The sequence below is a fragment of the Cyanidioschyzon merolae genome, chromosome 9 (genome assembly GCF_000091205.1).
Source record: "Cyanidioschyzon merolae strain 10D DNA, chromosome 9, complete genome".
In the NCBI taxonomy this organism is placed as follows: Eukaryota; Rhodophyta; class Bangiophyceae; order Cyanidiales; family Cyanidiaceae; genus Cyanidioschyzon; species Cyanidioschyzon merolae.
In genome coordinates this window covers 350340-361820 of record NC_010135.1, presented here as the reverse complement: position 1 = coordinate 361820, position 11481 = coordinate 350340, and the positions used below count along the sequence as shown (strand labels likewise).

General features: G+C 56.2%; 4 protein-coding genes across 4 annotated transcripts; 3 read left to right on the top strand and 1 right to left on the bottom strand.

The window, feature by feature from the left end:
- Positions 1-1580: 1580 nt before the first annotated feature.
- CYME_CMI128C (hypothetical protein, conserved) lies at positions 1581-2204 on the top strand (the record flags this gene model as incomplete). Its single annotated transcript, XM_005536244.1, has 1 exon — positions 1581-2204. The coding sequence occupies one exon, from the start codon at positions 1581-1583 to the stop codon at positions 2202-2204; it is 624 nt and encodes a 207-aa protein (XP_005536301.1).
- Positions 2205-4817: 2613 nt separating this feature from the next.
- On the top strand, positions 4818-5705 carry CYME_CMI127C (hypothetical protein; the record flags this gene model as incomplete). Its single annotated transcript, XM_005536243.1, has 1 exon — positions 4818-5705. The coding sequence occupies one exon, from the start codon at positions 4818-4820 to the stop codon at positions 5703-5705; it is 888 nt and encodes a 295-aa protein (XP_005536300.1).
- A 365-nt stretch (positions 5706-6070) lies between these two features.
- Positions 6071-6862, bottom strand: CYME_CMI126C (hypothetical protein, conserved; the record flags this gene model as incomplete). Its single annotated transcript, XM_005536242.1, has 1 exon — positions 6071-6862. The coding sequence occupies one exon, from the start codon at positions 6860-6862 to the stop codon at positions 6071-6073; it is 792 nt and encodes a 263-aa protein (XP_005536299.1).
- Positions 6863-7748: 886 nt separating this feature from the next.
- CYME_CMI125C (phosphatidylinositol 4-kinase) lies at positions 7749-11276 on the top strand (the record flags this gene model as incomplete). Its single annotated transcript, XM_005536241.1, has 1 exon — positions 7749-11276. The coding sequence occupies one exon, from the start codon at positions 7749-7751 to the stop codon at positions 11274-11276; it is 3528 nt and encodes a 1175-aa protein (XP_005536298.1).
- Between the last annotated feature and the right edge of the window lie 205 nt (positions 11277-11481).

Sequence of the window (11481 nt, the reverse complement as noted above, 5' to 3'; positions counted from 1 at the left end):
ACGCACTGTTGTTGCGTCAACGCGTTCCTGACGCGCAAGCTGCGAGATAAGAAACGCACCATGCGCACACGCGTAACCACTTTGAGCACCTTATGCGAAACAGGTGCAAGCAAATGTCTCTGTTGGAGCAGGAATCTGTCGCTTTCGCCGAGAGGTACATCAGCGGGCCTGTCCATTTCCGCAACGGTGTTGCCGCACTCATCTCCTTCACTGAACGTAAATCCCTTCAAACTGCATCGCACTCATAATGCTTGAGCGAGAGACACAAAGGCGAACGCGTCGCATGTCAGCGTCTAATCCGTTCGCACACGCTTGCCGGGGACAATGGATCCCAGCATCCCAACTGATAAAGTCGTGCTGCCGCGACTGCACTCTTGGTGCTCGCAGCTGCGTTTGGCGTACGGCGCGAAGCAGTTCCGATTGTGTCCTCCGAAACGACATGCAACCTGCGTGGTGTTACATATGGAATGTAGATGTCAGGTGGTATCGTCCACGACCTGTTCGTCCGTTCAGTGCGACGTTGCTGGCTAATGAGCACGCAGCGAGCAAGCACGCGGATATTGCTTCGCATAGTCTACCGGAGTGACGCAAACTCGTTTGATGAAAGTTCCATTCGAGATTCGATTTGGTAATGGGGCAGGCGAGTCCGGCGTCACGCGGTCCCCGGGCAGAAGCGATAAGGGTGCGGCAGGCATCATAGAGGGTCCTCGCGCGTCGTCCAGCAACCTCGAAAACTGGCGGGAGCATGTCGGCAGCTGCATCATGACGGCCAAGCACATCTTCTTTCGCAAATGTTTTGGAGCTTGCATTTCAATGGGCAAGCTTGCTGCAGCGCCACGACATCGAAGAAAGATCGCCAGCTGGATCTTTCCGTTTAATCACAAGACGTCTTTCACAAGTACGCTTTCCTCACGCTCCATCCGAACAAAAACACGTGGCGGCACGGGTGCTCCACCTACATTTACTGTGCTTGTGGATGCAATACCCGCCCTAAGACGGTGCATCGCATGACGGCCCTCACCGTTTCTGTGATCCCCAGAACGTATCCATCGACCAGGGATCACAAATGGAACGACTGATATCGACACCTGTGAGAGCGTCCATGGTTCCGCACCATCCTTCCAGGCTTTCCACCGGCCACCAGCAATGCTTGCCCAGGATGTAATGGCCGTCTCGTACGTTCAGCCGGTTCCCGAATGTTTTCGATGGACAGAGGCCATCGCTATGGCGTGCTCGAAAAGCGATCGCTGCTGCAGTGATGCGATCTTGCAGAACAATGCTTACCAGGGCTGCAGCGGCACTGAAATAGATAGGTCGCTGTCCACGCTGTGTTATACAGCAGCTTGTGAGCAGCCTGCGGGAGTATGTGAGATCAAGCGCTAAAGGCTCTTGGCTTGTCGAAAGCAACGAACTGGTGCCTGCTCGTGTTGACGACGGTGCTCAGTGCTCTAGTGGCTGCTTCTTTGGAAAAGCCCGCTTTTACCGCGTAGGGTGTAAGTCAAGTGACTGGGACCCCTGCGCTCGAGGTACGTTCGAGCTTGGGCACTGCTTGGATGCTTTCTTGAAGGGCGATATTTGCAATGCAAAGCAGCCGTAAAAGTGTGACCTCGAATGGAGTGAAAGATTCGTACCAGTCATCCTCTGCGATGACAGCGTCGGAGGTTCAGGTGCAGCCGCCGGCGTTTCTGGAGAAACAGCGATGGTACCAGTGTGGTCTACACGCCGTAAACAACTTGCTTCAAAGGCCGGTATATGCTGTGGAAGACTTCGAAGCGATCGCGAGAGGAGTTTCGGCGATAGTGCCGGGTATACGACATAAGGCGTGTCTCGGGCTCGGGTGCTATGGTGCCGAAGTTGTTTGCGCTGCGGTTGCGCGCCAGGGTCTCTGCGTCGATACCCTCAACTGTAAAAACACCGATGTAGCGTTGCGGCGCCTGAGTGGCCCCAATGTGGTTGGTTTGCTCCTCAATGAAGTGGAATCGGACCGACGGTGGTGGCAGCTATGGCGCTCGCAGAGGCACTGGCTGGCAGCGGTTCGTCGTGCTACAGAGACCAACAGTTCAGCGTATTGGTGGATCATCGATTCGCAGAACTGTAACGGGCGTCCGCAAAAGCCCCTGGATACGAGGGCCCTCGTCTCCTACATAGTGCAGGATATGGTGGAATGCGTTGTTTTCATCGTCGAACGACGAAATGAATTGTAAACTGGGCAAGATCGTGAATGCACTGGTGCGAGACTTTTTCCGAAAGGACAGGGAAAGGCTTGTTCACGCGCGAAGGGGACAAGGAGCAGGTGCAGGAGGCCCTTTCGATGCGCCAACTCACGACTTTTCTGTGCGGAAAGCAAGTATTAGCCTTATTGCAGCACGTTTAGACTCTGTAAATATCATGTACAAAGGAATACAGTTCTCGTTGTATCTAAATATAGACGCCGCACCAGCCATTCGAGAATGCTGCCTGGATGATACCAGTGCCCTGCTTCCGTCGAGAGTCCAATGTCCTCACTCCTGGACACTGATTTTCTCAATCGAAACGCCTCAGACATTCAGCACAATGTCCAAAAAAGTGCTAAACGTTTCCATGGAAGCTTCACTCGAAACAGACCCGCTACGCGCCCCCGAAGCACGAGACCGTTCCGGATGTCGATCAAGGCGTTCAAGGGTCGCCGCAGAAAGTGCTTGCGCGCGTGACTGCTTTCAAAAGCACTCCGTAGATAGCACCTCGCTTTCGATTGCCTCCTCATCTGACATTCGATGAACGTACCGTTCACCATCTCGTGCATGCGGCTCTGGTTCACGCTCTTCTTCTCTCTCGGTTTCAGCGTGCATCCGTGGCCCTGATGCGCGGACAACGTGCTCGGCTCATCGATGGGCATCTCGGGGCATCCATGCCTGCTCTCGGTGTATGCTCTAGTAGATAGATCGCACAAGGCGCAACAAGGACAGACACCACGTTCCGACCATCTTTTAGATACGTCGTCCGTCGCTGCGAGGTCGAGACCAACGCCACGAGCTCCGACGATCCGAGGCGCCTCTCGTACTCGTTGCGGCACCTCTTCCACACTCGCTACCAGTTCGATGTCCTCCGCGGCTGCCAGGTCGGCGCTGGCCTCCATCGACGTCCGCAGGCCTCTTACACACCAGTCCCTACTGTTTGGGGCCGGTGAACGGAGGGAACAACAGGCATGAAGCTCGCAGGACGCGCCTCATGAAGCGCTCGACGGCGCTATGTAGGTGGCCTTGGTTTATGAGGGCGGTTGGAAACTTTCCGGCACCTGAGCTGGAGATTTCTGTGGACCGCCGCCGAGCCGGTGGCCGCAGTCTCGGCACCAAGAGCGTCGGGCACCAGTGCGTGTCGAGGACAAGTCGAGAGATCGAAACGAGCATTTGCTTCCCTGAACCCGTTCCTCACTGCTGCGGAGACATTCTCAATCGAGTTGCAGCATACGAAACAAGTTGGGTGTATACGACGACCTGTTTAAACTCTCTGCTGTGTTCCGAACAGAAGCGGATATGCTGATTGCGATCTGGTCCGTGATGGAACAAGCACTGAACGGAAGATCCAGGCGGGAGAGCAAGCCGAGACACTTTGACAAGCGAACGGTCTCTTTGTGCGAAATGGTGACGCACCCTCCATCGGAGGCGATCGATGCGAGGACTGAATTCCGAGTCCAAGGGCCCCCTTCCTTACAAACTGAAGAGACGGGAGCGCCCGGAAGCGCATCCCGTGAGCGATTCCGTGCTGCTGCTGTCGAGTGTCGACGCGTCGATAGCCACAAAGAGGGAGGGGTGGATCGTACGAACGGAGTGGGTTCTAGTTTGACCTGACGACTTCGTTGAAGTTTCGGAGTGTGCTTGAGAGCAAGTCGTCACGGGTCGATGTTGAGCTTTTCTTCTTGTGAGTGTTGCTGCGCTCATGTAGAAAGATCGATAATTTGTAGAATGGGTGATTTGAGCCTGCTACGCGTCAGAAAAGGAGAAGAGCAGAGGCTTGTACACATGAGTTGGATGATGGCATCGGTTGTTTTACGGACCGCTGTTCAGCGCGGTCTTGGATGGTCTTGATTCGAATGGCGATCACAAATCCCAGCGGCAAAGCGTCGAGGGATCATACCCCGAGGAACCGACCGGGAATCCTAAAACCGCGCATCGACGCATTCTCTTTTCCTGCTGCACATTGAATCCCGCTGCGACACATCTAAAACGAGTTCGGAGAAATATCGAGATGAAGGACCAGAGCGAGCTGGTCAGCGCTCCATTGTAGACTCACAAAAGTGTCGTGCAAACTCGAGATCTGTGATAAACCTGGGGGATACGCGAGCGCTTCCAGATACACAGATAAGAGCCTCAGCTCTACGCAAGACATGATCTGGCGCAAATACGAGTTTGAAAAGTTTTTGATGCTGCAGCGTCGAATTCTCCAGTCAAATCCCACCCCCTGCTGCCCGTGTGCTGTCAGTGACCGACGAAGAGGCCCCAGCACGTGCGCGATGCAATCAGGTCTCAGTAGTTTCATGTTCGTGCTCCGCCCGAGGGGCGCAGTCTTGATCCAGCGATTTTCCGAGTACCAGGCCTGCTGTGGACGCTCCTTACACCTTAGCATGTGCAGCAGTCCGCCATCGCGACATCAAAGCAGTGCAATACTGCGATACCTGGATACAGAGGTCGGCTCGAAGCGCCCTCTGCGATCAGGAACGCAATCGGCGCTGAGCGTAGAATGGCGCGCGCGCTTCCTCGGCGACTTGTCGCACCAGGGAGCGCGGGTACAACGGGCAACGCACTCGTGTTGCGTTGTTCGCAGGTACGGGTGTCGACAAGATGTCGCTGATTCGGAGCAAAACGAATAGAGATGGGTCAGTTATATCGGAAAGGGATTTGGACGGTAGCTACCAACCGTGCGCGGGTGATGCAAGTGACCAGCACGAGTTGTCTGGCAGCCGCCGGGGGCAGCCAGAGGCCACAGTCCCCAAGGACGCGGACACTGCCGTGGCCCGCTCAAACTGCAACCAGTATTTTCCTGGAGTTTGCATTCAACGAAAAAGCGAGATAATATCTGCTGTAAGTGAGAAGAAACCTCAAAATTTTCCGCGGCTTGTTTTGAAACCGGTTCACGAAAGTGCGTGCCTACCCTGTCCGGATGGCGACACTAGAGCGAGGAGCACTGCTGCTGCTGCTGCTGATACCAGCGTGGTGCTCGAAGGCCAGAATATGACGCCAAACGATGCTGTTGTTCGTGTGTGTGGAAATGGCGTTGGAGAAGTTTACCGAGTGCCTCGGGCTGCTGAGGGTTTCGCAGCAACGACACTGGACCTATGCTCGCTCGGCAACAGCGTTGTGAAGGCATGCGCGCCCTTTGCTCAGGTCTTCATCCGGAATACGCAAGGCTCCAGTCTCTGTATCGGAGTTGTTCTGGGACCGATCTGCCTGGAGCAGTGCGCCAACTGCACCGTGCGCATTGCGGCAGCGCAGCAGGTCAGGTTGGCGAACTGTGTGAACATGCAGATTCAGGTCCGCTGCATTACCTGTCCTATTGTAGAGTGCTCCAAGGACGTGCGGTTCGATAACATATATGAGACAGATGGCACGGTATATCCGGAGGAGTCCGCGGATATCGCGCTCTTTCAGGCACGACTTCGACTCGCAGCAGACAACTGGATCGATCTCCACGAGCAGCAGCCGATCTTCATTGACGCACCCTTGAAATAGATCACATATGCATTTAATTTGAGTGCCTGCAAAGTACTGAACATTTTCCAACACGAAACTGGTACCAGCATTCACGATGGATCGGTACAGCGTATGTGCGGCGGCCGCCGTTCGTTCTGGGGCTTGCATGTGACGTTCTCGGGACAGCCGTTTCGGGCCGTTCGCAGCAAGACTGCCAATGCTCGTGGCGCATCGCAGACGAACCTGTTTTGCACGATGTGGATGCAGCTCCAGACTTCGTGGCATGGAGGTGGCGTTTCGATAGCGAGCCTGCGAACCACCGAAAGCGTGCGCTAGCGCCCGGCTGCTGTCTCGTGCGACAGTCTTCCCTCCAGAGAAAAAAAACGACAGAGACGCTTTTGGGATTAGTTCCAATTCCCAGCTGCAAAGATCAAGAAGGATCCATCTGCGCTTCCTTGCAGCTTACGCGTCTTTTCGAGAGATATTGGGTCCGCCGCAGGACCCCATTGATCTAAGGAACGAAGGTAGGAACGCAAAGTCGTACACCCATCGGCGAGATAAGATGCATCGAGAAATTCGTCCAACACGTCAAAGGCAGCAGCTGCTCGCAAACAAAGGTGCAGGTAGGGAGCACTGGGCAGCACATCCTTTCGCCACAGAGGTCCGCTGTACCAATGCCAACAGCCGGCATCATGCAGCGGACCCTGTTCCCGTATGGGGCACGCCACCGCCCACCGGTCAAATGGTGCAACACACATGATTGCTTTGCGGATGCCACTGGAGTCGGCCTCGAGGCAATTCACGACGGTAAACTCGTAACGCGACTCGCGTTCTAGATACGCCTGCAGTTCCGACGCGGGTATATCGAAGAGCGCAACCGCGAGGCGATCCTCGGAATCGCCTGGAAACGCTGCACAGGCCGCCACTTCACGCGTGCGCCAGTCCGCGTACGGCGGACCTCGACGCACACAAGTCAGAGATACGAGGCAAAAAATCCGACGATAGCCCTGGACCCAGGCAAGCCGGTGGTGCCGCAGCTGTGGGCACGTCCTCCGTGCCGATGCGACGCTCAGAAGGGAGCCGTAGCCCGCTAAACGCACCCGGCGTTCGCCAGAGCCAGCGTCAACCCAGGATACTGCATCGCTCTGGGCCAGGACCTCGGCCTCGGCAGCACACACGCGCCGTGCAACCTTCATATGCACGTCTTGAAGAGGAATCGTCGGTGTCCGTCTTCTTGTCAGCACGCTAAGAGTCTGTGATACTTATCCGTGAACCCGCAGTCCAATAATATAGACTGCAGGCCGGTGACTCTTGTACAGTGGTGGAGCGGTGCTTCAGAATAGCTTTCCTCGAATGAGTAAGCGGCCAGCAATTAGATGAGAGGTTGCAACGATCCCCCATACAATGCCGCTACTTATTTCGATCGCTGCCTGTCCCGTTTACTGCTCCAAAATCCGCTGCTGTAGCGTCAGCAGCAGCAGCAGCAGCACCACCACCACCTCGCAACCTCGGAAACCTCCCGTGTCGCTTGCTAAGAGAATATGTTCTGCTCCAGTTTCTGCTGGTGTAGCGCCGAAACTACGAACTAGGAACCTTGAATACGCCTGTCACGAACGCTGCTGCCGCTCCAGTATTCGCTAATGTCCTGTGGCAAGCACGGTCTAGGAACCTCGGTTGCACCCCTTCTAGGCGCTCCCAGTGCTCCAGGCACCGGTGTTCTACGCGACCGTTTCAGATCGATCGCCTTGTACGGGCACGTGGCGAGTCGAGCGGATTCCCCAGGCAACGCAGGCGAACGGTGAGCGGGTCTTGAGAGCTTGTGGACGGCGATAGCTGCTGTCGCTAGCAACCAAAGAAGATTGCACGGTCTCTCGGGACGCAACTGCTTGGAATACTTGTACCTGGAGCGGGATCTTCACGGGTGCAGGTTTCTGGGGTTCGGAGTCTCAGTGGCGTAGCCAGGTATACCGCAAGCTTTTACCAGAAACCTTCTGCGTCACAGGGCCTGAAGGACGCCGTTTCCTGATTGTGCGGGGAATAGCTGAAAATTTGACTGCACCGGCTGTGCGACGCAGCACTGGCATGGCCAGTCTCGAGAAGGGGCCTGCGCGAAGCAGCGCTCACCAGGTTCGGGCTGCGGAACCTCAGACGGGGGGCGCGGCGTGCCCTCTCGCCTCTGGGCGAGCAGAAGGGCAGGAAATGCGTGCGAGCGAGATAGCAACTCTGGTGGAAACACTCTTGCAGCAAGTGCTGGAACAAGCCACTGCTCGCCTGGAGTTGTCAACAGCGAGAACGCACGAGCCGCACGCTCCAGAGCCGCTGGTGAGTACGAATGGCCTACACTCGCAAGCAGCAAGCGACGGCCTGGAATCGCCATCAAGGACACGGTCTAAGGAGACCAGGGATTCGGAAGAGGGATTCGCTTACCGTGAACCCTCTACTTCAATTCCGACCCCGAACAGGAGCACGGATTTGTCGACAAGTTGGCTGCTACGACTGTTCCGTTCGGACTTTTTCGATGCATGGATGGCCGTCACCTATCTGTATCGATACCGCCTTGTGCGTGGCGTCTTCGACTACATCTGTAATGAGCTGTATAGTCTGGACATGGAGGATGTGGAGCTGTACCTGCCGCAGTTGTGTAACCTGCTTGTTTTCCATGCTAGAGAAACATCTGCTTTGGAGAAATTCATCATGGACAAATGTGCAGAAAGTATGCATTTCGCGCTTCAGGTGTACTGGTTTCTACAAGCCGCCAGTGAGGATACGCGGCATCGCTCGATGCTGAAGCGCTGCCAGTTGCTGCGCACGCGCTGCGAAACAGCTGCCGTCAACGGCTATGCGAGCACTATGCTAGTGGGCTCACCGCCGGCCACCGTGGAGCTGCTCGGCTACGACTTCACCCCTGTGCGTCTTGAGGATGCGTCATGTACCCGACGTGCGACCCGATGTCAAGCCAACGATGGCGCGAACACCAGTGCATCGTTGTTCGCGATGCAGGACGGCATGAACCAGAATGCAATGCACCTTCACAGCGGTGGGTCTAGGCGATCGAGTAGGCACCGCCGCGTCCATTCTCTCGACTTGAGGGCGAAGCAGAGAACATCGCGGAGAAGTTCACTGGATACGCGTACAGAGACATCGTGGCTGGCGGAAACAGAACGATTACAGCACGAGAGCGACGATGCCCAAAGCGAGGGCACAGCCGCTTCAGCGGACGCCTTCAACGAATCGCACGATGAAGCCGCTGGCTGGCCGTGGACAGACGTACGTGCTCTGGCGGAAAGCGCGATAGGTATGGCGGCAGATCGCCTCTGCCGTTCAGCGCCACATTCGCCGACGGCCATGCCCGCGTCACGAGAAACATCGCCGCGCTCGTTGCCGCAAGGCTCGCCCAGCTCGCAGTGGCCTCCCTCGGCTCTCGAACATACAAGGCTGCTTGCAGCAAAACAGGAACGCTTCGATTACTTCAACGATATGCTCTACTTCTTCCGCTCGCTTGTGCGCATCTCGCTGGATTTGCGAGCCATATCTCCGAGCAAACGGGAGAGAATTCTTAGATCTCGATTGGAAGACCTCTCCGAGCTAATTTACCGCAGAATAGCCGGCTTTGAGGGACGACCAAGCCGGCTCGGAGCGCAAGATATCGAGGTTAGCGCTGCAATGGTTGCACCACGCTGCCCGCGTGCCGCGTTGCGATCTATCCACTTGCCGCTCTCGCGAAGCAACGAGTCCGTTTTGCGGCTGCTGCGGATCGCTTCGATCGAATGCGTCATCTTGTCCAGCAAGGATCGGGTGCCTTTCATGGTGTATGCTGAGGTGCTCGAGACGAATATGAAATGCTCCGATCGGAATATTTTTTGCCAGCATTTGGCCAGTGAAGATCGCCTGCGCGAAATGGAAGCGCTACTGTACACGGCCTCACCAGCCCGAGCGATTCTGCCCGACGAGAAGAGTTTCGCGCCGGTCGAAATCGTTCGGCTAGAAGAGATCGCCCCTCATACGAGCGACAGTCAAGAAGAACACGCGAGTGCGTGCCGTACCGAGTCGCTTGCCCACGACGCAACCCAAGCCTCAGATGCCGACGATGAAGAAGGCACCCCGGAGGACAACGCGGCCCAGCATTCGCCGAATCGTCCACCGGTCTACGCAGTCCCGTCTCGTCTCTTGCCTCGTTACGCACATCGTCTCGCATCTGCCGACCTCGGAACCGGCCTCGGCGGTAACGGCAGCGCCAGCTTGACCATCACGTCATATTCAGATCTTGTCGGAGCGAGTGGTGCACACCTCCAACGCGCACGCTCGCTCAGCAGCGGTACGCTTCGTCGCCTGCAGCACACAACACACCCGGATACGGAAGCGGCAGTAGCGTCGGACTCGTGCCTCGCGACAGAGACCAACACTGTGAACAACAACCAGCGGCATCCAGGGACAGACCCAGAAGCAGCCACCGCTGCCCGAGCGTCAAGCGGGCCAAACACACACCGCGTAGATCTGCAAGAGCTCCAAAGGAAACTCGTTCGTGAAGCAATTGCAGAGAAAATGCTCGAAAAGTATGGCGCTTCAAGGCATCGAACGAGCGACACGCATACAGCATCCGCGGGAAATCGCCCGACGATCCGTGCCAGCGGCTTCATGCATGCAGCGGCGCACGTACCGCGCGGCGTCAATTTCCGTGAACAGATGAAGGCGCCACTGGATGAGGCATCGGAGCGGCGAGCGCGAGAGGCGACGCTCCTCTCTGTCTACGGCGAGATGTGGGCATGGAAGGAGGCACGTGTTCGACTCGCATCGCCGTTCGGGCATCTGCCTACTTGGCGACTGGCGTCATTTATTGTGAAAGCAGGTGATGATCTGCGCCAAGAGCAATTAGCTGTGCAGCTGATCGAGCAGATGTTGCGGATTTTTGAAGAAGAGTCGTTGCCTCTGTGGTTACGGCCGTTCACCATCGTATGTCTTGGCAATAATGCGGGACTGGTGGAGACGATTCCCGACGCTGTGAGCGTGCACGCATTGAAGAAGCGGACGCCAAATTTTATCTCGCTGCGTGAATATTTCGAGCGAGCGTACGGAGCACCACCGTCGCCTGCTTTGGCCAAAGCAGTGCGCAACTTCACGGAAAGCATGGCAGGCTATTCCCTGGTGACGTATCTGTTCCAGGTGCGCGATCGACACAACGGGAACATTATGCTAGCGGCTAGCGGGCATGTTATTCATATTGATTTTGGATTCATGCTGGGCAACTCACCCGGTTCAATCCGTTTCGAAGCGGCTCCGTTTAAGTTATCCCCAGAGTATCTCCAGGTGATGGGTGATGTGCAGAGTGAGACATTCTGCTATTTCAGAGAGCTTTTTGTGAGCGGATTTCTGGCGTGCCGCAAGCACCACGAAAAGCTCACCACTCTCATCGAGATCATGCTCGAGGGTACTCGACTTCCTTGTATGGCCGGCGGCATGGCTGTGGTCGATGGACTCAGGCAGCGGCTCATGTTATCGCTCCCTGAACGAGAATGCATTCGGGCGGTGCTGGATCTGATTGACGAAAGCATCGATAACTGGCGCACCAGGCAATATGATCGATTTCAGTTCTATTCGAATGGCATCTTGTGAGGGCGTTTTTCATGCATCGTGAAGAGCGCCCAGCGAGTGCCACACTGGATTCAGCTGAGGACCGTACAAGACTGTTGGAATGACGCGCTGAGCGCTTGCTACCAGGCTTTCTTGAAAGTGCGCGCACGTTTTGCGGTGACGCAGTGCCTCCCCAGGGACAGCGCTCAGGTCGCCTGGATGGGCTTGCCCCGGCTGCGCGCGGGCT